Source organism: Camelus bactrianus, chromosome 12, assembly GCF_048773025.1.
Source record: "Camelus bactrianus isolate YW-2024 breed Bactrian camel chromosome 12, ASM4877302v1, whole genome shotgun sequence".
Classification (NCBI taxonomy): domain Eukaryota; kingdom Metazoa; phylum Chordata; class Mammalia; order Artiodactyla; family Camelidae; genus Camelus; species Camelus bactrianus.
The window spans coordinates 70,145,130-70,168,022 of record NC_133550.1 but is presented as its reverse complement, the minus strand read 5'-3'; the positions used below and the strand labels follow the sequence as shown (position 1 = coordinate 70,168,022).

Sequence of the window (22,893 nt, the reverse complement as noted above, 5' to 3'; positions counted from 1 at the left end):
CCCTTTGATCCTGCTTCTGTTATGCATTCTTAGCACGACCTGGGTCCCAGGCCCTGGGCGTCTGTGCAGAAGCCCCTTGCCCATCCCCACCCTGTCCAGCTTGAGACAGGTGGGGCAGTGCCCAGAGGCCAGGGCAGGCGCTGAGCATTCGGTGCCAGAGGAGGATGGTGCACTGGTGAAGGCGGGGGCCATGCAGTGACGTGGCAGAGACCTGGCAGGTGCTCTGCCCCAGATGCCAAGGGACAGAGAGGTCCCGACAGCACAGACCCTGGGGAGCAACATGAACCCATCCCGGCACCGACGCCGGGAGCTGAGCTGAGATCTGATAGCCGTGGCTGGCCAGGCTGAGCCCGAGTGCCAGTTGGTGGGCAGCCCGCAGAGCCCCACTCACACTGTGGTCTCCATACGTGGCTTCTGGTTCTCTGCTCGAGAGCCCATCGGTAGCTCCAGTGGAGAGAGGAGTTGTGGCCAGAGGAGGCCCGATTCCCACCTTCCTGTCCCTGTGGTGCCAGCCTTACCCTGCACCCTGTGGCCCTGCCTGACACTGTCCCCACCTGCTGTCTACAGATTACGTGGCTGTGAACATCCAGCTGCTCTTCAGACACGGCAACATCTTCCTGACCTCCCACCTGTATCCCTTCTACGACTGCCGGGAGGCCGTGAGCCTGGCGGAGAACCTGCCGTGAGTGCTGCAGCCCCCCGCCCCCTGCCCCCTGCCCCCAGGACCTGGCACTCCTCACCACCCTCTCCTCCAGGTGCATCTCCTGCGCCAGCAACCGCTGGACCTGCCAGTGGGACCTGCACCACCACGAGTGTCAGAAGGCCTCGCCCAACCCCGAGGACAGCGTCATCGGTGCCCACATGGTGAGGGGGTGCCGTGCGGGCCGTGCAGGAGCCAGACTGCTCAGCCACGGCCAGGCAGCGCCTGACCAGCTTTGCCCCACCCTCTCCAGGAGGACAACTGTCCCCACTTCCTGAACCCCAGCCCACTGGTCATCCCCATGAACCACGAGACGGACGTGACATTTGAGGGCAAGAACCTGGACACAGTGAAGGTGGGCAGTCTGTGGGACCCCAGCCTGGGGACAGGGACCGACCAGTGCAGGCAGGCCTGGGGGTCCCAGCAGGGGCCGTGCTGCCTGGCTGATGGAGAGTTGTGGGGCTAGTTCAGAGCATCCTCCTGCGACCAGGAGCTGAGTGCTGGGGCCCCACCCAGGCTTCCCCTGGCTCAGGACCCAGCACATGGAGGAGTCAGGGAGGTCTGGGAGGGCACTGGGGCATTTGGATGGGCCTCGAGAACATAGGCAGAAAGGAGATAGAGAGGTTAGGGTGGGACAGAGAAGGGCTGTGAGCTTGGGGTTGGCCATGCTGTGGCCTTGCCGGGAGTGGCCGAGCAGTCAGTTGGGATGAGAGTGCCTGAGCTGACCTGGGAGCTGTGTGGGGCCTGGGGTGGGCATGTGGGATGGGCTGGCCTGTCCAGGGTATCCTGAGCAGCCTGTCTGGCAGGGCTCCTCCCTGCATGTAGGCAGTGACCTGCTCAAGTTTGAGGAGCCAGTCATCATTCAGGAGCCAGGAACCTTCTACTTTCGGACCCCAAAGGTATGGCTTTCATGGTGGGCAGGCCAGGCTGCTGGACCCCAAGGGTCGGGCCAGGGGGAGGCTCACCACGCCGCCCTGCCGAGGAAGCAGTGGCAGCCAGCCAAGCAGGTGTAACCTCAGAGCAGCCCTGTGTCCTCCCATCTCCCTCGAATCAACATAATCCTTTGTAGCTCTGAGAGTCCAGCTTCCAGCTTCCTGGAGTCCTCCCCTCGCTGCCCCTTGGCCGTAAGAGGACCGCACTGGCCATTGTGGGTGTGGTGGTCACCCTTTGGGGGTTGGGTGGGAGCAGGGAGTGCAGCGTGTCCCCTTGTGTCCCCCAGCTGTCCCATGATGCCAACGAGACACTGCCCCTGCATCTGTATGTCAAGTCCCACGGCAAGAATATCGACAGCAAGCTCCAAGGTGGGTAGGGAGGCAGCCGGGCTGTGGGGTGTGGGGAGCAGGGCGGCCCTGCCGACTGCCAGCTTCTCCCCCGACAGTCACGCTGTACAACTGCTCCTTCGGCCGCAGCGACTGCAGCCTGTGCCTGGCCGCCGACCCCGCCTACAAGTGTGTGTGGTGTGGTGGGCAGGGCAGGTGCGTGTATGAGGCCCTGTGCAGCAGCGTCACCTCCGAGTGCCCACCGCCCGTCATCACCAGGGTGAGCCACCCTCCCTGCCCCGGCGGGGAGGGACTCCAGGGCTCCAGCCCACCTGCACATCCCAGCCCAACCAGGCCCCCGGTCAGCTGGGCTCTGCCAATTTCAGATCCAGCCTGAGACCGGCCCGCTGGGCGGGGGCATCCGCATCACTATCCTTGGGTCAAATTTGGGGGTCAGAGCGGACGACGTGAAGAGGGTCACTGTGGCTGGCCGTACCTGCGCCTTTGAGCCGGAACGGTACTCTGTGTCCACCCGGTGAGTGGACAGCCCACGACCAGGCCCCAGTGGCTAGGCCAGTCTGTACCTCGGGGGGGGCCAGGTGACCGGGGGGTGGAGAGGAAGGACGTGGTCCAGGTGTGTGGGTGCTCAGGGTTTGCACACCTGCTGATGTGCCAGTCCGGTGGGGCCTGGGGAGGCCCTAGGGTGAGCCGCTTGCCCGCCCCCTGCCTAGGATTGTGTGCGCCATTGAGGCTGCAAAGGAGCCCTGCACAGGGGGCATCGAAGTAGACGTCAGCGGGAAGCTCGGCCACTCGCCTCCCCACGTCCAGTTCACCTACCAGGTAAGTGCCTGGTCTGGGGGCCCAGGTGGGCCTCACAGGTTGGTGGGAGATATGGGTGGGATCTGGCCTTGGAGGGCCCCAGGCTGACTTGGGGGATGGCCAGGCTGTGCCCCTGCCTCCTTCTGACCACATTTGTTGCCTGTCAAGGCCTGGGAGGGAGGAAGGGCAGCAGCCCTGCTGCCCCTACCCTGAGCCGAACACACCTGTCGCCCTTCTAGCAGCCCCAGCCCCTCAGTGTGGAGCCAAAGCAGGGGCCACAGGCGGGTGGCACCACTCTGACCATCAACGGTACCCATCTGGACACAGGCTCTGAGGAAGATGTGCGGGTGACCCTCAACGACGTCCCTTGTAAAGTGTGGGTGTCACCCACAGGCTGGTGAATCCCTCATCTGCCCTGGTCCTGGGGACCGGGTGGGGGCCCTCTGGCCATGGCACACACCTCAAATGCTCCTCTGTCCTGAACAGACCCCCGGCCTGGGGCTGGTTGGTCCCAGGGTGGGGTAGATGTTGACTGGCAATCCCCACCCCCAGGACGCAGTTTGGGGTGCAGCTCCAGTGTGTCACCGGCCCCCAGCTGGTCCCGGGAGAGCTGTCCCTGAAGATTTCCTACGGGGGCTCCGAAGTGGAAAGCGCTGGCGTCACCTTCACCTACCGTGAGAATCCCGTGCTGCGGGCCTTCGAGCCGCTGCGGAGCTTTGTCAGGTGTGGCCGCTCCCTCCCCACCGGCAGGCGCCCCCACTCCCACACTGCCTGCTACACCTGCCCCATCCAGCTACTTCTGAGGCACCCTTTGCCCACTGGGCTTGTGAAAGAAAATGTGGTGCAGCTGGTCTGGGTGGCAGGAGGCCTCCAAAAGTCCCCAGTGTACCCCCAAATCAACTGCCCCCTAGAAACCCCTTTGTCCAGCTTCTGACAGTCCACGGTGGCTGTCCTGTCACCAGCTCTGAGCACATCCAAACCCTGCAGCAGGCTGGGCTCACACAGACCTGCATGTGTGCCCCAAAGCAGGGTGGGGTTGGGGACTCCATGCCCTGCCCTCTGCAAGCCGCCACGTGGCCAGAGTTGAGTTGGGGAGCTGATGAGACAGCGCCTTGCAGGGCACCTGCTCTGAAGCTGGCTGGACACCTCCCTGGCCCAGTCATGCCCACTCAGGTGCCCCTCCCTGTCTCCCAGTGGTGGCCGGAGCATCAACGTCACCGGGCAAGGCTTCAGCCTGATCCAGCGGTTCGCCATGGTGGTCATAGCCGAGCCCCTGCCATCCTGGCAGCGGCGGCGGGAGGCCGGGCCCCTGCAGCCCGTGACGGTCAGTCCCGGTGCCGGCTGTTGGGAGTGTGTCAGAGGGGTGTGGCCTGTGCCAGGAGCCTCACGGCCCTGCCTCGGTTCCTAGGTGGTGGGCACGGAGTATGTGCTCTACAACGACTCCAGGGTCGTGTTCCTGTCCCCGGCCGTCCCCGAGGAGCCCGAGGCCTACAACCTCACAGCACTTGTTCAGATGGACGGGCACCGCGCCCTGCTCAGGACCGAGGCTGGTGCCTTTGAGTACGTCGCCGACCCCACCTTCGAGAACTTCACTGGGGGCGTCAAGAAGCAGGTCAACAAGCTCATCCACGCCCGGGTGAGGACCAGCGCAGCCCCCCCGGGGTCAGGCCCTGAGTGGGCATGTGTAGGGGAGCAGCTCGGGGTCTGGGCTGAGCTGGTCCAGGCAGCCCTGCCTGCCCCTGGTCACTGTGACCCCCTCCCCCACAGGGCACTAATCTGAACAAGGCAATGACTCTTCACGAGGCCGAGGCCTTCGTGGGTGCCGAGCGCTGCATCATGAAGACACTGACAGAGACGGATCTGTACTGTGAGCCCCCGGAGGTGCAGCCTCCCCCCAAGCGGCGGCAGAAGCGGGACACAACCCACAACCTGCCTGAGTTCATTGTGCGTGTCGGCTAGGGGAGGCGCCAGGGCTGAGCCCGGCCGGGGAGGAGGGCGTGGGGAGCATTTGAGGTGTGTTAGTGGTGGCTCTGGGTTTTCCTGGTCTTAGCCACACATCTGCCCTTGCTCAGTCCACCTCTCAACGCAGGTGAAGTTTGGCTCCAGGGAGTGGGTGCTGGGCCGCGTGGAGTATGACACGCGTGTGAGTGATGTGCCACTCAGCCTCATCCTGCCGCTGGTCATCGTGCCCATGGTGGCTGTCATCGCTGTGTCTGTCTACTGCTACTGGTGAGCCCCTCCCCCGTAGCCTCAGCCCCTCTGGCCACACCCACCAGCGGGCACAACCCAGGCCAGGTCCCAGGAGCTTCCCTGTGCCCCCAGGAGGAAGAGCCAGCAGGCGGAGCGCGAGTACGAGAAGATCAAGTCCCAGCTGGAGGGCTTGGAGGAGAGCGTGCGAGACCGCTGCAAGAAGGAGTTCACGGGTGGGGGTCCCGTGGGCTCGGGCTGGAGCGCTGGAGGAGGGCCGGGAGGGGCGGAGGAGGGCGGGGCCCAGACGCCTCACCCCGGCCTCCCCCCAGACCTGATGATCGAGATGGAGGACCAGACGAACGACGTGCACGAGGCGGGCATCCCCGTGCTGGACTACAAGACCTACACCGACCGCGTCTTCTTCCTGCCCTCCAAGGACGGCGACAAGGACGTGATGATCACGGGCAAGCTGGACATCCCTGAGTCACGGCGGCAGGTCGTGGAGCAGGCGCTCTACCAGTTCTCCAATCTGCTCAACAGCAAATGCTTCCTCATCAACGTGAGCGGGGCGGGGCTGTGATTGTCACGGGGGGCGGGGCTCCGTGGTGGGGCGGGGATCGCGGAGCAGGAGCAGGGCTACAAGAGGGCGAGGTGTCTGGGGCAAGCAGAGCTGAGCCGAGCTCGCAGCTCGGAGACGCTGCCCTCTGTGCCTGATGGGCTCCAACCCGCGCCCCTGTAGTTCATCCACACCCTGGAGAACCAGCGTGAGTTCTCAGCCCGCGCCAAGGTCTACTTTGCGTCGTTGCTGACTGTGGCTCTGCACGGGAAGCTGGAGTACTACACGGACATCATGCGCACGCTCTTCCTGGAGCTCATGGAGCAGTACGTGGTGGCCAAGAACCCTAAGCTGATGCTGCGCAGGTGTGTGGGGAAGGGCAGAGGCCGTGGGGGTGGCGGTGAGGCGGCACGGGCTTGTCTGTGTACCTGGTTTGCGGGCTGGTGCCACCGGTGCAAGTGAGTGGGGATCGGGGAGGCAGGAGCAGCGTCCCTTCTAGCAGGTGGTCCTTGCTGGTCACCAGCTGCCCTCCATTGTCATCGGCCCTCTGTAGGATGGGGAGAAGGATGAAATGGCCACCCTCGGGGACCTGGGAGATTGGTCACTGCAGGCTGTAGTGTACATCCCAGTGGAGGCCCAGGGCCTGGATGGAGGCTGGGCTGCAAATGGAAGTGGTCTGGGTACTTGGAAGAGCAGGCTGGTCCTAGGGGCACTGAAGGGTTGCTCAGTACAAGGCGTCTGCACCTCCAGGTCTGAGACGGTGGTGGAGAGGATGCTGTCTAACTGGATGTCTATCTGCCTGTACCAGTACCTCAAGGTGGGTTTCACAGGCCTGGCCGTGGGGTGGGGTGGGGTGAGGTGGTACTGTAGCCCGCAAAGTCCACCCCGTGTCCACCTGGATGGGTTTGCTCCCTGTGCTGGCATGGGTCAGTCCCGTCCAAGGCTCCGCTGCCCTGCGTTGCTCCAGGACAGCGCTGGCGAGCCGCTGTACAAGCTCTTCAAGGCCATCAAGCATCAGGTGGAGAAGGGGCCAGTGGACGCCGTGCAGAAGAAAGCCAAGTACACCCTCAATGACACGGGGCTGCTAGGAGACGACGTGGAGTACGCACCCCTGGTGAGCGCCTGGGGCCAGGGGGGCTGCTGGGAGACCTCAGGGCCAGGCTCCAGGCCAGCCTCCCGACCAGAAGCTGTGCTCATTTCACCTCCTTCATGGACTTGCATGAGAACATACTCCCTTGTGCTGGGCCCACTCGTGTCCAGGGAGGGTCCTGGTCCTGGCACCCCAGCAGGCTTGGTCCTTAGAGAGGCTGTAAGTGTCATGACCCCAAGCCATCTGCCTCCTGGGTGCCCGGCCTGCTGCAGCGTGTGTGGGACCTGGGCACACCAAGTGTGTGGTGGTGAGCGCATGCTCACTGGGCACGGGGCGGGGCCATGGGACACCAGAGCGCTGGGTTCCAGGGGAGGCCGGGCTGTGTGGGCTGTGTGGGCTGTACGTGTGCTCCCGTGATAGCTGTGTATCATGTGATACCTAGGAGCGAGCAGTCCCCTGAGCTGTTCCTCTGCCATCTGTCCTGCTGAGCCAGGCCAGGCAGCACAGGGTGAGGCCCTGGGTGCTGTGAGGGCTCAGGACCTATACCCCCTCCCCTGCCCTGCCAACCTGAGGGTGTAGCCGTCAGGGGAGGCCCAAAGCTGCTCCCACGTCTGTGGCAAGTGAGGGCAAGGGGCCCTCCCCAACTGGCCTGTCATTGTCACCCCCGGCAGACAGTGAACGTGATCGTCCAGGATGAAGGGGTCGACGCCATCCCCGTCAAGGTCCTCAACTGTGACACCATCTCCCAGGTCAAGGAGAAGATCATCGACCAGGTGTACCGCACGCAGCCTTGCTCCCGCTGGCCCAAGGCTGACAGTGTGGTCCTCGGTGAGCAGTTCCTGTGTGCCTGTGCCCTGGAAGGGTACTGCCTTTGGAACCCTGGTCGGCCAGGTTGAGTGGGAGGTCAGCAAGAGGGAGCCCGGGTGGGACAGTCTGTGGCCGGGTTCCCGGAGCTGGGCCATGTCATCCCACAGAGTGGCGTCCTGGGTCCACAGCCCAGATCCTGTCAGACCTGGACCTGACCTCTCAGCGGGAGGGCCGCTGGAGGCGCATCAACACACTGATGCACTACAACGTGAGTGCGGGTGTGGGGGGGCCGGGTTTCCTGCTGAGATCACGGCAGGAGGCCTGCCCTCATGACTGTGTTCCCCAGGTCCGGGATGGAGCCACGCTCATCCTGTCCAAGGTGGGGGTCTCCCAGCAACCTGAGGACAGCCAGCAGGACCTCCCTGGGGAGCGTGAGTCCCTTCTTCTTGTCCCTACCCTTCTGGCTTCTGGAGGCCATTGTGAGCCAGTGTCCACCTGGTTGCCATCTGGGGGGAGCTGCTGAGCCTAGCACAGGACCCCGGACCTGGGCTCCAGCCCTCATCCTCCAGCGCCCGCTCCCCACAGGCCATGCGCTCCTGGAGGAGGAGAACCGGGTGTGGCACCTCGTGCGGCCAGCGGACGAGGTGGATGAAGGCAAGTCCAAGCGTGGCAGCATGAAGGAGAAGGAACGCACCAAGGCCATCACCGAGATCTACCTGACGCGCCTGCTTTCGGTCAAGGTGGGTGTGGAGGGTGCGGGCGGCAGCCCCGGGAGGCACCGGCCTGCGTGCTGAGCCCCCTTCCTGCCCCGCAGGGCACGCTGCAGCAGTTCGTGGACAACTTCTTCCAGAGCGTGCTAGCGCCTGGGCTCGCCGTGCCGCCCGCCGTCAAGTACTTTTTCGACTTCTTGGACGAGCAGGCGGAGAAGCACGACATCAAGGACGAGGACACCATCCACATCTGGAAGACCAACAGGTGCGGGCTCCGCCCCACTGCCCGCCCTGCTCCAGTGTCTCAGCGGCCCCTCACTCCCTGTCGTCCTGTCGTCCTGCCTCAGTTTACCCCTCCGGTTCTGGGTGAACATCCTCAAGAACCCCCATTTCATCTTTGACGTCCATGTCCACGAGGTGGTGGATGCCTCCCTGTCGGTCATCGCGCAGACCTTCATGGACGCCTGCACACGCACAGAGCACAAGCTGAGCCGCGTGAGTGCGCGCTCTAGACGGGGTGGTGGGAACAAGGCTGGACTGGGAAGTGTCAGGAGGGGGCAGGGAACATGGTTGTGATGGGGGTGAGGAAGGCAGTTTGGGACATGCCAGGAGGTTTGGGATGTGGATCTGCACATTTGGGGCTGGAACGGGGGAGGCAGGTGTGGGGTACCTGGGCTATAGGAGGCAAAGCTTGGGAGGTCCCCTGGGGAGTGGCCCATCTGGCAGCCTGGGACTCCGTTCTCCTTCCCCTCCCGTGGGAAAGAAAAAGTGAGTTTTACTACAGATTACAAAATGACAAAAGCACAAGGAGTTCCTCTCAGGTCTATGGCCAGGCTGGGGCACCTACCCAGTTGGACCCCGCCCCTTGCACCCCCCCTTCCTCTGGGTGTCCTGAGCAGGTGAGGGCCCGAGGGCAGGGGCACCAGCCATCTTGGCCTAGGCATCACTTGGCTCCAACCCCCACAGGACTCTCCCAGCAACAAGCTACTCTACGCCAAGGAGATCTCCACCTACAAGAAGATGGTGGAGGAGTGAGTGACCCCTACCTCGCTGGCCAGACCCTGGCTGCCCAGCCTCAACCCCCACCCAGAGGGGACCGGGGTGGTGCAGGCTGTGATCAGAAGGAGGGCCCCGGGGGTAGTAGCTTCGGGTCCTGCTTCCGGGAACCGCTGACCCTCCCCTCCTTGTAACTCCGCCTCCTCCACAGCTACTACAAGGGGATCAGACAGATGGTGCAGGTCAGCGACCAGGACATGAACACACACTTGGCAGAGATTTCCCGGGTAAGGGGGCACAGGGCATACTAACCCCTGGGGTTAGCCCTCCACGCAGCCCTGAAGGCCTCCTCTGAGCGGGGCAGGAGACTACACTGCGGGGCCGGGTGAGGCTGTGCCCACAGGAGAGAGAACAGAGCTGGGACCAGAGGGGCTGGCACCTGTGTCTGACCAGGTGTGCTGGGTTGGGTGGTGGGGAGGTTGTGAGCTGCTCTGGACCAGCCCTGTTTGCCGTGTGTCTACGTGGATGGCAGTCTGTCTGTCCACGGCACCCTGTGTGCCTGAGTGCTCTGATAGTAGGGCCCGCCTGCATGGTGCCACTGTCACAGCTCCCTGCTCCCGTGGGGAATGGCCTCCTGCCCGTGGGGTCACACAGCCCTCCCCATCCTCCCAGGCACACACGGACTCCCTGAACACCCTCGTGGCCCTGCACCAGCTCTGCCAGTACACGCAGAAGTACTACGATGAGGTAGGGGTCTGGTCCTCCGGGGATGGCAGTGCTCAGGCAGCCCCTTCCCTGGCTGTGGTTTGACATGATGCCCCCTGCCCCCTGCCCCCAAGATCATCAACGCCCTGGAGGAGGATCCCACCGCCCAGAAGATGCAGCTGGCCTTCCGCCTCCAGCAGATTGCAGCTGCACTTGAGAACAAGGTCACCGACCTCTGATCTCCAACCTCCACCATCACGGTCTTCAGGCACAGGTGTGTGCTGCCCAGTGCCAGGCGTTGGGCAGCCCCTGGGGAGTGAGGCTGAGTCAGCAGCTCAGCCCTTCTCTCTCCAGCAGAGGAAGAGCCCCTGGGCTTCCAAGTGTGTGTGCGGCGGGGGAGCCCCAACCTCAGTGTTTCTAGCCACACAGCATCTTTCTGAGCAATAGTGCCGAGCGCCCACCAGCACCAGCTCCCTCCTGCAGAACCAGCATCAGGTGTCTCCAGTCAAGTTTCCTGAGTGATTTTGAAAACGTGCCTTACGCCCCCGGCGACTTGCTGGGTTGCTGGGGGCAGTCGGGCCTCAGCCCCCCTCCCCGAGCACCAGCAGCCGCCTCGGATACCTGGGTTTGGCCTCTTTGGATGGGGTCTGAGTGCCTGCGGCCCCCAGGACCTAGTGCCCAGACTGTGTCTGTCTGCCCCGCCAGGATGGGGGGCGGAAAAGCGGTACAATGCCTTCCTGACCTCACTGGCCTGCCCCGCGGGGCGCTGGCACTCTGAGTAGACTCTGTGCTGCAGGCCCCACCTCAAAGGTCAAGCTGGACGTCAGACGTCGAGGCCCAGGCGGCCAGAAGAGGCCCAGCAGACTGGGGGTCCTGGTCTCAGCCTGTCAGACAGGCTGACCTGGAGGCCCTGCCTAGGTCTGGGGTGGCCAGGACCAGCTCCGCCAGGACAGCCCCCAGCCCTTTTTGTAAATCGTGTTAATTGTAAATCAAATACAGCTGTCTTTTTCACTCTGCTGGTTGGCTGGGTTCCTCCTAGGGCTATGGATCTGCTGTCCCCGTCCTCTTGTCCCCATTCCCGGGCCTGTCCTCACGGCCTCCCTTGCTGTTCACTGTCTGCCCTACAAGCTCACGCTCGGGGCCTGTGTGCCTCGCACCCCACACCCGGCAGTGCCTCGCTTCCCTGGGCCAGGCCTGCTCACAGCCATCAGCTGAGTGCACACCTGCCCTGCTGCCCCAGGAGAACAGGGTGGTGTCGAGGGCTGGCAGGTGAGGGCTGGGGTTTGGGGAGGAGCCGGGTGGCGCTCCAGGCCTGAAAGCCATCTTGAAGCAGACAGCGGTTCTGGAGGGGGCGGTGAGGCAGTCCCGCCTGGCGGTGGGTTGGGCTAGCTTGGGCGCCATCTGGTGGCTGCATCCTCGTCTTCCCTTCCTCTTGGACTGGGCTGCTGGGAGCCCCTGGTGGCAGGGGTGGGCGTGGCATGAGCTCTCTGGAACTTGAGCTCTCAGGGACCTTCCTGAACCTCACAGGTTTGGTCCACCTAGCACACATTTAGTAAGCCCCTACTGTGTGTAGCCCCCACTGGGCATGGGTGGTTCCTGGTGAGAGAGCCCTGTATCTCCCTGCTCAAGGCTGTGGGGCCATTAGGGTTGGCTCCTCCTGGGTCCTATGAACCATCCCAGGATGACTCAGGACATAAGTAGGATCCAAGGGTTGTGCACCTGAGGGCGAGGGGCAAGTTTGGTGATGTGGGAGGGAGGGGGCTGTCTCAGAGTCAAGCAACAGGGGAGGGGGATTGCTCCCAATCCCCAAGTTGCACGCAAGGCAGGAGCCATGAGAGATGTGCCACCCTGTGGCCATCAAGCACACGTGCCATGAGCACATATGTGCATACACACATGCAACATGAGTGTGTCGGGCTTGTCACTTGTTCATTCAACATGTCTTGTCCTGGGCACTGGGGACACAGCAGTAAAGGGGCAGAAATGGCCTTCTCTGAGAGAGCTCTTGTGCTTCAAGATTACTGACCCTAGCAGAAGAGGGATTTAGCAACTCCATAACAAGGAAGTGAAGGCCCAGCTTCAGATATGGCTGGATCCAGGTGCTCACATGTCTGGGTTTCATGTGACCTGCTTCCCAACGTGTGCTGCTTTATTCTCAGGCATTGGAGTTGCTGGTGGCAGGCAACCCCAGCCTGTGTCTCCTCTACTTGGGGCAAGCCACTGTGGCTGTCTCAGTGGGCTCAGCCTCAGTCATAAGTCACCCTGTACAGGGGCAGCCAATTTCAAGCCACAATGAACAAGAGTGCGTATCTCACACCTGGAAGGGGTACAAGGCCAACAACTGACATCCGCACCCCAGGGACCCCTGAAAAGATTGTGCCATGGCCCACACTAGGTTTCCCCCTTCCCAGAGGCCCAGCTAGTCAGGAAATCTGAACAAAGAACTGCAAAACCAGAACAGGGGTGGCGCAGTCTGGTGGAGTATTGTCCCTGGCGGGCAGGGTAAGTGGGAAGCTGAAGGCCTGGTTTCTAGTCTGAACCCCTGTAGGCCACTACTGCCTCCTCCCCACTGGCAGCCAGGCATGAAAATGGGGAAGAGTCTGTGAGACCTGAGACAGCCCCTTGGTGCAGGTCCAACAGGTGGGGTCCCCTTCCCCTTTGGAGCACAAGATTGTGAATGGCAGGGAGCTGTCCTTCCACAGGACCAGTGAAGGGGAGAAACTGGGCATGGATGTTGGGTGCAGAGGGTGGACAGGCCAGCCTTGAGTGGTCAGAATGCTGAGAAACCAAGGGGTGACCGTCCCTCTGTTTCTACTTCCCATTTTCCTCCCAAAGTGGTGGGACTGGGGAAAGGCAGGGGCAGAGGGGCAGGCGGCCCTGACGGCCTTTCCTTCCAGGTTGCAGAAGACAGTGCAAGACCACACCCTGCTTGCCTGCTAAGAGCATGAACCACCCCCGATCACGTGGCCCCTGTGACACAGCCAGACAGCGTTTTAGGGCATTCGTTCTGGCCTCAGAAGTGCAGGAGGCCAGTGCAAGGCCAGAAAGGGGGTGGCCCGGACCTCTGAAGAAGGGACAATGGACGTGGAGTCAGGGTGGGATCTTAGTATTTAGGGATGGCAGGGAATCACAGTAGAGAGTGGAAAATGACGAGGCTGGGGCGGGGCCCAGGGTTCAGGGCTCATAGGTGGCTCTTCTGCATCACCCCCATCCGTGCCCCATCCTCGCACCTGCAGGGCCTGCCACCCCTGCTCCTGGCCCAGTCTTCCTCACCTCCCTGCAGGACGACACTGTGAGAACGCGCAGCACAGTGAGAACAAACATCTGAAATCCCGTGGGTGGCCCTGCCCAGCCAGCCGCAGCCCTGCACCCACGGCCACCACCCTCCTTTCTGTTCTAAAGTCAGGACTGTCTGGAAGCTCTGCCCAGCTCCACCTGCCAGGCTCTGACCCTCCTGGTCACTCCCCTGCAGTATCACACCCACTCAACCCCAGAGGGCAACCTGGCTGAGACCTGTCTGCCCGGGCTTCCCTGTGCCCAGGGCAGGTTTGCTAAATGGTCAACACAGTGTGAAGGTTGTGCCTGGCACGGAGGCCGCTCCTCTCTGCTCTGCTCTGACCACTCACGGCTGGGATTTCAGGGGAGCCGTTGGGGAAGGCCTGCCGAGGCTGGCTCCCTTGGGTCGACAGACAACCCTGCCCCGGTGTGGGAGAGAGGAGCGGGCATGTGGGGAAAGGGCGGCCAGTCGCCATGGGAACACAGCGGGTCCCACCCAGCCAAGGCGCAGACAAAGGCCGCTCCTCCCCCGGCGCGCGGCCGGTTCCCACGGCCCGCCGCTCCCTCCCGCCTCTTCCCCCTGCTTTAGCTGAAGCTCCATTAACTCCACACAAAACCTCAGCCTGCTTCGCACGGCCGGGAAAGGCGCTCCCAGCGCGAGCCTGGAGGAGGCCCGGGCGGGGCGACTACTGGCGGAGGGGACATCCGGCACTGCTGACCAACGCCGGCTCCCAGAGAGGAAACTGAGGTCCGGGGTGGCTCAGGACGTGGCCGAACTCATGCGAGTGGCTGAGACTGGGACCCTGCTTCCTTCCTTATTCTAGGCTACCCGCCACCCGCACCTCCCCCTTCTGGTTTCCTCCGCAGGCAGATGTGTCTATTTGCCTAGTACTACATTGACATGTTTTATTTTAATTTGGTTGCCAATATTTGAAAATCAGGAGATTTCAAATGAGAAGTCAGGTTTTCATTTGTTTTGAAAAAGTCGAAAGTCTAAGGTAGAGCACTCAGCCTGACTTCCTACTTTCCTGGGAGGAAGCAGCCCAGCCCCTCCCCACGGTTTCCCCAGGGTGGAGGGTCAGGGGGCTATTTCTATGCTACCTACGGGGCAATGGGCTCTCTGAGCCCTTGTCATTTTAAGCTGGGAAACAGAAGTAGATGCCCTGGGGCCCAGAGCTCTAGACAGATGCTGAAATGGGGAACATTCCCCTTCACAGTTAAAGCTGCCTGTGAGAAGTGAACCTTCACAGGTGGAGAGAGGAAATGTGCAGTGCTGGGAGGAGTTCACCGCCCTGGGGAAGAGTGGTTTTGAACTACGCAGCTTCCTCAGTACCTAGGAAAGTCAGGGCTTCCTGGAAGGGGTGACAGCTGAAAGGGCTGTTTCAGAAGGAGGAAAGGTACCAGGCACTGAGGAGGACCCATTTGGGGAGGGCTTCTTATGGGCACAACACGCCAACGGCCCCTGATTCCGCCGCTGTCCCTGGTCCTGAGGGCTGGGCCCAGCTCAGGAGCCAGCCCTGCAGGAGGCCGACATCAGACCACAGAGGGTTTATCAGGAGAACCACACGGCCAAGACCGGAAGGCCTCCACCGGGGAGGGAAGCCAGGCTGGCCCAGGATCCAAGGCGCCGCCATCTGCCCACCGCAGAGGGGTTCCTATCCAACCAAATGCCAGCTTTCATTAGGGGGCATTTTCAGTCCTGATTAAAACTATTCCCCATGGTTCGCCCCTGGCTTCTTTCATTTAGAGGATTCTATCTCATTTCTGAGGGACCATGCTGGGGGAGGGGGATGCAGGTGGGGGAGGGGTGCAGGTGTTGGGAGAGGGATGCACGAACCCGAGCAGGCCGAAGGGGGGTTAAACGCGGGTCCGGAACAGGCGGAGGGCGTGTGCAGGGACTGGAGGTGGGGAGCGGTGAGGTGCAGGCGCGGGAGCTGTTGCGAGAGGGTGCGGGGCGCGTAGTCCTGAGAGGCGGTGGCTGCCTGGTCTGCGTCGCGCTGCGCGGGGGATAGACGCGGCGGATATTGGGGAGGTGCGTGGACCCCGGGAGGTAGAAGCGGGAGGGGCGGTAAGTCGTTCCCTGGCCTCCCCCCTTGCCCGCACCGCCCGGGGAAGGCTGATTTCCGCTCGGCCGCCGCCTCGGAGGGGCAGGAAGCCGCGCGCTCGTCTGCGGGAACCCCCTCCCCGGCCCCGCCCCGCCCCGCCCCGCCTCCGGCCGCCGGCTCCCGCTCTGCCGGGCGGGGGGCGCGGGGCGGGGCGCGGGCCGAGCTGCGGCCGCTCCGGACATGTCGGGCCCTCGCGCCGGCTTCTACCGGCAGGAGCTGAACAAGACGGTGTGGGAGGTGCCGCAGCGGCTGCAGGGGCTGCGCCCGGTGGGCTCGGGCGCCTACGGCTCCGTCTGGTACGGGCGGGGCGGGGCCGGGGTGGGGGGACTGAGCTCGCGCCCCCTCCCCGCCCCGCGCAGGGTTCCCGGCCCGGGGAGGGGCTCGCCCTGCCTCTTCCCCCGGCCTCACGCGGATCCGAGGAATGAATGGCAAGGGGCGTCTGGGGGAAACTTTCCTACCAGAGCCTCTCCCCGGCAGGGGGAGGGGTCATCCTCCCGCCCCTCCAACCCGCAACGTCCCCGCCAACCCGAAGCGTCCCCGCCAGGCCCGAATCCTGCGGCGTCACTGCCGGCCAAAGGGCAGGTCTCCCGGGCTCCTAAATGTCTGAGCTTGCATCTGGGGTACCCCGGGTCAAGGGTCAGGCAGCCCCGGGGTCTGGCAGATGCCCCCGCCCTAGAGTGGGTAGTTTTGTTTGAAAAAGAAGAGTCCAGCTAGGGGGAGGGCAAGACCCCTGCCTTAGAATGACCTCAAGCTTCCCCGTGGGTCCTTCCCCTCCCCCATTTTCCAAGGGGTCTAGGACTCCGCATGGGGCTCAGGCCTGACCAGAGGCGTGTACCATCCCCCTACAATCCATTTTTGCCCCCAACCGAGGGAGAGAGAGAGAGAGCGCGAGCGCGCGCGAGCTCTGACCACAGCCCTGTAGTTAGCCCTGGGGCTCAGACAGACTGCGGAGTCTGGAAGCAGGAGGGAGGGTGGGGTTCCAAGAGGCCTTTGCAACCTGGAGGGGGTGGAGGCTGGAGAGGCTTAGGGTGAGGGGCTTGCAGACAGTTCTGGTTGCAGTTAGCAGTGTTTTGACAATGAGGCAGATTGTGGGTGGGAATGCTGCAAGGTGCTCCACCCCAGAACCCAGTGGTATCCTTACTGAGAAAGGGCCAGGTGGCTGCTGTTCACTACAGAGGTCATGGGTGTGGGGAGGCAGCGACCCTGGGGGTGGGGCTTTGCTTCAGGCTCTGGCAGAAAGTTAAGAGCGGTACTTATCCCCCCTCCTAAAGCCCAGCACTGGAGACTGGAACAGGGGTTTGGGGTCCCCGGGGCCTCAGATCTCACAGATCTCACACTGTACTGGCTGGCTGTCAGGAACCTCAGGTAGGCCATTTCAGCCATTCCAACCACAGGCCTTGGTCTTCATCTCTGAGACCTCAAAGGGCAGGAAAAGGGTGTGGGACAATGTGTGAATGGTCTAGGGGATTTGACAGAGCCCTTGCTGGAAGCACTTTCTGGGAGTTCGAGCTCCTGAAGAGAGGCCTGGTCCCTCCCCACTGCATTTAGCTGGGCATGGACCTCATCCAGGTGATGGCCCTCCTTCCTCTGATGAAGCTGGCAACCCAGTGCTAATTCTTGGTTGTTTGACTGTGCAGACACCAAAGGATCTGCTCCCCATCGCCCACCCCCATGAGGGGCCACTCCCCTGCTTCCCACCCCAGCAGCGACTTGGACCTTCCCCAGCGGGTCATGGGCTGGAGGGAGGGGCTTCCTCCACCACCACCTGGGCCCCAGAGCATCCCAGGTCCCACAGCAGGAAATGCTCCTGGAATGCTCCTGGTGGAATGGGCCTGGGGGGTGGCCTGAGGCTCCACTCACTCTTGAGGGGGGCTGGATCCCAGAGGGGAGGTCCAAGACCTGTAGGAGGGAAGGGAGGGATGAGCAGCAGCAGAGGGAAAGCTTTCTGCAGGGCCTAAACCCCATCCCGAGAGTGGGAGTGACCAGGCCATTTGCGTTTGAGGAGAATGCCAGTCGTCTCCTGTGAAGAGTAGGTGGGTGTGGAGGTTGCGGGGCTGGACCTCTGGGGAGCGGAGTCAGGCAAGGGGAAATGGTCTGAGGGTCCAGACGCCACCCTCTACTGGCCATTTCCCAACGTCCAGTTTCTCACTGTGAGAAATGATGCAGTAAACACCTGTGGTCAGTTTTCCCTCCACATTTTGAATATTCAGGGGCTTTGGCAGTGGCCCTGGAACCCCTCAGGGAGCCTCCCAGCCCCGCCAGCCCGTGGGGGAGTTGGAGGGCTGCGCTGAGGGAACATGCTTGGCTGTTCTCCTGCCCTGTCATTTCCACCCTGGCAAGAGCCATTGGGCCAGGAGACAAGAGAAGTCCCCATCCTGCCCTGAGCTCCCAGGTGGGGCGGGCCAGGTCCCTGGGCTGGGCAGGCTGGGGGTGAAGGGGTCCGTGGAGGGGGGAGCAGGACCCCCGGTGAGGAGAAGAGAGGCTTTGAGTGAGTGCTGTCAGAGCGCTTCCTTGCTGGAGATCTTGTGTGTGGAGACCAGGCTGGTGCCCGCCAAGCAACACAGGCGCCAACAGGCAGCGAGGCCTGCAGCCTCACGCGCACGCCTTGCAGCTCAGCCTACGACACACAGTTGCGTCAGAGAGTGGCGGTGAAGAAGCTGGCGCGCCCCTTCCAGTCGCTGATCCATGCGCGGAGGACTTACCGCGAGCTGCGGCTGCTCAAACACCTGAAGCACGAAAATGTGAGCCGGTTGTAGGGTGGCGGCGAGGAGGAGGGCAGCCGAGCAGGGATGGGGGGAGGGGGGACGGAAGGCTGACAGAGAGGTCGGATGTGGGGGGACGCCCGCGTCTTCACTGCCCTCTGCACCCAGGTCATCGGGCTGCTGGACGTGTTCACGCCGGCCACCTCCATCAAGGACTTCAGCGAAGTGTGAGCAGCGGCGAGAGTGTGTCGGGGGAGGACGCAGGGGTGGGGCACTCTAGGCTGATCCCTGACCCTTCCCAGGTACCTGGTGACCACGCTGATGGGCGCCGACCTGAACAACATCGTCAAGTGTCAGGCGCTGAGCGACGAGCATGTCCAGTTCCTCGTGTACCAGCTGTTGCGTGGGCTGAAGGTGGGCGCGGGAGCAGAGGTCAGAGCGGGAGGGCGGGCAGCAGCCATGGGCAGACCCTGACCCTGCCGTCTCACCCTCGCAGTACATCCACTCGGCGGGGATCATCCACAGGGTAGGTGCTGCGCAGGCGAGGGTGGGGGTCCTGCAGCTGCTGCTTCTGCGCTCACGCAGCACCTGCCCCGCAGGACCTGAAGCCCAGCAACGTGGCTGTGAACGAGGACTGCGAGCTGAGGGTGAGCGGCAGGGGCACCCCGGTGGGCAGGGAAGAGTGACACGGGGGTGTTGACATCCTTGCGGGTCACCCTAGATCCTGGACTTTGGGCTCGCGCGTCAGGCTGACGAGGAAATGACTGGCTATGTGGCCACGCGCTGGTACCGTGCACCTGAAATCATGCTCAACTGGATGCATTACAACCAGACAGGTGATGTCACCCTGGGTCGGTGCAGCCTGGTGGGAGCGGAGGGCCTGGGAAGGGGTTGGGGGTGGGACCCAGAGGCCAAAGACCTTAGGGTGTGTGTCCAGTCTTGGGGGACAAAGTCTGGGACCAGCATTCAAAAACAGACCTTCAATGTGGTGGGGAGGGTACAGCTCAGTGGTAGTGCGCGTGCTTAACATGGAGGAGGTCCTGGGTTCAATCCTCAGTGCCTCCATTATAAACAAACAAATAAACAAACAAACAAACAAACAGCTAATTAACCCCCTCCCCCCCACAAAATAGACCTTCAAGAAAGGCAGAACATGGTGGGTCTAGGGCTAACCCTTTCCCCGGCGTTGTGTCTAGAGGAGAGAGGCCTGCCTTTGGGCTTAGGTGTGACTGAAGGGCCACTGGGCTGGTGCAGTCCCAGCGGCCCCCAGCTCTCCAAGGAGGGACTCGGGGTGGGCGGACTGATGGAGACGCCTCCTCCAACAGTGGACATCTGGTCTGTGGGCTGCATCATGGCTGAGCTGCTCCAGGGAAAGGCCCTCTTCCCAGGAAACGACTGTATCCTTGGCCCAGTTAGGGAGGAGGGTTGAGCCAGGGTCCCCTCCAGTGGGTGGGGGTCGAGGAAGGTGGGCCTGGCCTTTCTGGCCAGCCTTACCTCCCCTGCCCCACACTGTGCCACCTTGGGCTCACTATCACCAGCTATGGAAGTGCAGGTTCTGGGCAGTGCCCCGAGGTCTGGAGTCTAGAGCCCAGGAAGAGTCCATGCCTGGCCGTTGGGTCTTTCCTGAGCCCGGCAGACATTGACCAGCTGAAGCGCATCATGGAGGTGGTGGGCACCCCCAGCCCTGAGGTTCTGGCAAAGATATCCTCGGAACATGTGAGTCACCGGGCACCAGTTCCCTCTGCTGACCCAGCCCCCAGGCACTCTGGAGGAAGGGGTGCTGTGGGAATAGACAGGGTACTACGTAGGGAGCATGGGTCACAGTGGAACAGACCACAAGGCAGGCATCTGACCCCTCTGGGGGAAACAGGTGAACAGGGAAGACATTCCTGGCAAGAGGGACGGCAAGGGTAAAATCTGGGCACAGATAGTGCTCTGGCCAAGGACAGTGGAATGGCACCAGGCCTAGGTCCCACAGGCATCGAGGGCCAGGCGTGGTGCTGGAGCCACCAGGTCCAAAGCAGGGAAGTCTCTGGTCTGCCCAGGCCCTTGCCAAGGCCTATTGGAGTGAGTGAGTCTGGGGGCTTCTCTTGGCAAGCCGTTGCCTTGCCTGCTTTAGGGCCCAGGGAAGTTAGGCATGGAACAGCCCGTCCAGGCCCTTCCCATGTGCTCCTAGGCCCGGACATACATCCAGTCCCTGCCCCCCATGCCCCAGAAGGACCTCAGGAGCATCTTCCACGGAGCCAACCCCCTGGGTGAGGATGGGCCCTGGGCTGGGCTGGGTGCCACATCAACCCCGGATGTGGAGGTGACCACAGCCCACCCCCCCACTACTCTGCAGCTGTGGACCTCCTGGGAAGGATGCTGGTGCTAGACAGTGACCAGAGGGTCAGTGCGGCCGAGGCCCTGGCCCATGCCTACTTCAGCCAGTACCACGACCCCGAGGATGAACCTGAGGCTGAGCCCTACGATGAAAGCGTCGAGGCCAAGGAGCGCACAGTGGAGGAGTGGAAGGGTGGGCCCGAGGGCTGCGCTCCCCCAGAGGCTGGGCACTGCCTGTTCCTGCAGGAAGTGCTCCAGCTCCTCCTGACTGTGGTCTGGGCGGGTGACAACATGACCCCACTCACTCCAGGGTTGAGGACAGCACAGGGCAGGCCTAGGAAGGAGCCCACGGGCAGAGGCTACCCTCAGAGGGTGGTGGGCCTGGGCTGATGGCTGCCTGAGCTTACCCTTTCCCCTCCCCCCGCAGAGCTCACCTACCAGGAGGTCCTCAGCTTCAAGCCCCCAGAACCACCGCAGCCTCTGGGCAGCCTGGAAGTTGAGCAGTGAGGAGATGCTGCTCACCCACTACACTCCCAACTCCAAGAGGGGCCTGAGCCTGCCTGCCCACCTTCCTCAGCTGCCTGGTTCTCACAAGGGGTGCCTCCCAACACCTCTGCGGCCAGCAGCGCTGACCCCTCTCCCGGGATCCCCCTGTCTCCACACCCACTCCTTATGGGGAGTCTGCACGCTTGTGAACACCTGCATGTGTGTGAGCCACGGATGTAGGAGTCTGGGCAGAGCATCCTGGATCCCTTGGTTCTGCTACCCCTCCCAGCATCCTGGGTCTCCTTTGGGACCTCACTCTGGTGGACCTGGGTGCCATGAGAGCTCCCCCTGGGACTATGTCAGTTTCCAGAGCTCCTCAGTCCCAGAGGGCTGCCTCTGGCGGGTGGTGCATTGGGGCCAGAGCCTTCTGGAGAAAAAGGGAGGGGTCTTGGTGGTCACAGCTGCTCAGCCTAGAAGTGAGGGGCTCCCCTGGAAAGTGCTGGGACTCAAAGGATCGTCCCTGTGGGTGGCAGGGCTGGGACAGCTACCTGGAGTCATGCGTTCACCTGTGCTGCGTGTGACACATGTGCACTCCTGGAATTCATGTGTCAAGGCAGGTGCAGGCATGTGAATCTGTGGGCACCTGAGGGTCAGTGCCATGATGGGCAGGAGGCCAAAGTTGGGGTGGCTGTACTATTGCCTCTTCTCCCCCGGTACCTGAAGCGGGCCAGGGTGGAGGGCTCTGCTGAGATTCTGCTGTGCAACTCGCCAGGGGCAACCGTGTGAACAAAGCCCCCTTTCTCCTTGGGTGTGGGAGCAGCGGCAGGTTTCTAAGACATGAAGGTCCCATGCCAGCCAGAGGGCTGGCAGGCATAGGGGGGTCCAGCCCTGAGGACGCACACACCCACGTGGACTTGGATCCTGGCCCCTGTCCTCAAGCTGATGAAGACGTCTCTGCCCACCCTACCTCTGCCCACCCTCTGGCCCTACGGCCGAGAGCTGGGTGCTCTGGTCTGTGGTTTGGCTCTTGTCCTCCCTCCTTCCAGAGTGGAGCTGACCTTGCCAGCTTTGGGACAGGACCCTCCTTGAGATGTGTTGGGGGTGTGGGTCCTCCCTCTAGGGGCTTCTCTGTCAGGTAGCTGAGGTGGTGACCTCTCACCTCGCAGGACCAGGGAGGTCTGATAAGTGCCTGCACCAGGGTTTTGCAATAAAGGGGGTTTCCTCTCACTCAGCTTGTGTCTCAGGCTCCAGGTCCTGCTGCCCCGCTGCCCCCACTGCCTGGAGGGGTGGCTGTGTCCCTCGGGTCCCCGGTCTGACAGCCAGCCATCTTCAGTATGCTCCCTGCTCCCTGAGAGCCACTTGGATCCAAGGTGGACAGAGTGTGATGTCACCCCAACAAGCAACCCCACTGCCCTGTTGGGGGTCATTGGGCGGGCTCTGGTCTAGATCTACACCTGCCCCCTCCTCTCAGTGGTCAGGGAGGACATGGAAGTCTAGGAGCAAAGGACTGCCCTTCCCCAGGGTCAGGGATGGTGAGGGGAGATTTCCTTTTCTTCCTGGTTAAGGGGAAGAGGGCTGCTTCAGCCCTTGGGACACACACTGAGCTGCCAGCCCCTAGTGCTCACTGCCGCTCAGGCCGAGAGGGCCTGGGCCCCAAAGGGGATCAGGCAGGGCATCCCCAGGATAGTGGTGTTTGGCTGTCCTTGCCCTAGGCCTTTGAGGGGTGGAGATCACCTGGAAGTCGGCCCTCCAGACACTAGGGCAGCGTGAGTACTGGGCCTCAGGTCCTGGAGAACCCCAGGAGCCCAGGCTGGGCCAAGTCCTGCCAGGGGTGGGTCGGGGGTGGGCACACAACTGGGACATGCCCTACCTAGTCCAGTCTGACACGGAACCCAAACCCTTCTGGACCCCGGGGTCCCACCACAGGGAGTCAGGGGCCAGCTGGGGGCCTCCTGGAGGAGGCAGGTGGAGTGCCACAAGCAGCCCAGGGCAGGAAGGGCGTGAGGACAGGCAGCTGTGGCTCAGTGACCCCAGGCTGCCCCCCCTGGCCAGCCTGCAGGTCCTGAGCACATGGGTGGCTGTGGCGGCCCAGGTGTAAAGCAGCTCTGGCCCGGCCGCTGCTGAGCTGCCGACTCACGGCTGGCAGGCTGGGCTTAGAGGGCGGGGCAGG

The 22,893-nt window shown here is 62.8% G+C and overlaps 2 protein-coding genes across 12 annotated transcripts in view; both read left to right on the top strand.

The window, feature by feature from the left end:
• Window positions 1–10,848, top strand: part of PLXNB2 (plexin B2) — a 29,997-nt gene extending 19,149 nt beyond the window's left edge. For 9 of the 11 annotated variants that reach the window (XM_074375829.1, XM_074375826.1, XM_074375831.1 and 6 more), the window contains 30 exons: window positions 568–682; window positions 756–864; window positions 954–1,055; window positions 1,507–1,599; window positions 1,920–2,001; window positions 2,079–2,239; window positions 2,346–2,494; window positions 2,691–2,799; window positions 3,018–3,154; window positions 3,331–3,501; window positions 3,973–4,102; window positions 4,187–4,414; window positions 4,546–4,722; window positions 4,868–5,007; window positions 5,101–5,201; window positions 5,298–5,527; window positions 5,708–5,889; window positions 6,275–6,341; window positions 6,492–6,638; window positions 7,286–7,442; window positions 7,589–7,689; window positions 7,768–7,852; window positions 8,007–8,161; window positions 8,236–8,396; window positions 8,479–8,626; window positions 9,098–9,162; window positions 9,339–9,414; window positions 9,800–9,874; window positions 9,967–10,106; window positions 10,187–10,848. In XM_074375829.1, coding sequence (XP_074231930.1) covers window positions 568–682; window positions 756–864; window positions 954–1,055; window positions 1,507–1,599; window positions 1,920–2,001; window positions 2,079–2,239; window positions 2,346–2,494; window positions 2,691–2,799; window positions 3,018–3,154; window positions 3,331–3,501; window positions 3,973–4,102; window positions 4,187–4,414; window positions 4,546–4,722; window positions 4,868–5,007; window positions 5,101–5,201; window positions 5,298–5,527; window positions 5,708–5,889; window positions 6,275–6,341; window positions 6,492–6,638; window positions 7,286–7,442; window positions 7,589–7,689; window positions 7,768–7,852; window positions 8,007–8,161; window positions 8,236–8,396; window positions 8,479–8,626; window positions 9,098–9,162; window positions 9,339–9,414; window positions 9,800–9,874; window positions 9,967–10,071 — 3,758 coding nt within the window. In that variant the 3' untranslated portion in view covers window positions 10,072–10,106; window positions 10,187–10,848. The remainder of the gene's footprint in view (window positions 1–567; window positions 683–755; window positions 865–953; window positions 1,056–1,506; window positions 1,600–1,919; window positions 2,002–2,078; window positions 2,240–2,345; window positions 2,495–2,690; window positions 2,800–3,017; window positions 3,155–3,330; window positions 3,502–3,972; window positions 4,103–4,186; window positions 4,415–4,545; window positions 4,723–4,867; window positions 5,008–5,100; window positions 5,202–5,297; window positions 5,528–5,707; window positions 5,890–6,274; window positions 6,342–6,491; window positions 6,639–7,285; window positions 7,443–7,588; window positions 7,690–7,767; window positions 7,853–8,006; window positions 8,162–8,235; window positions 8,397–8,478; window positions 8,627–9,097; window positions 9,163–9,338; window positions 9,415–9,799; window positions 9,875–9,966; window positions 10,107–10,186) is intronic. The other 2 variants (XM_074375827.1, XM_074375830.1) reach the window with 2 other exon arrangements.
• A 4,392-nt stretch (window positions 10,849–15,240) lies between these two features.
• On the top strand, window positions 15,241–21,954 carry MAPK11 (mitogen-activated protein kinase 11). The gene is made up of 12 exons (XM_074375825.1): window positions 15,241–15,509; window positions 17,825–17,954; window positions 18,084–18,142; window positions 18,218–18,329; window positions 18,412–18,441; window positions 18,515–18,562; window positions 18,637–18,751; window positions 19,241–19,312; window positions 19,552–19,631; window positions 20,092–20,170; window positions 20,257–20,430; window positions 20,665–21,954. The coding sequence occupies exons 1-12, from the start codon at window positions 15,394–15,396 to the stop codon at window positions 20,742–20,744; spliced, it is 1,095 nt and encodes a 364-aa protein (XP_074231926.1). The 5' UTR covers window positions 15,241–15,393; the 3' UTR covers window positions 20,745–21,954.
• Window positions 21,955–22,893: the final 939 nt, after the last annotated feature.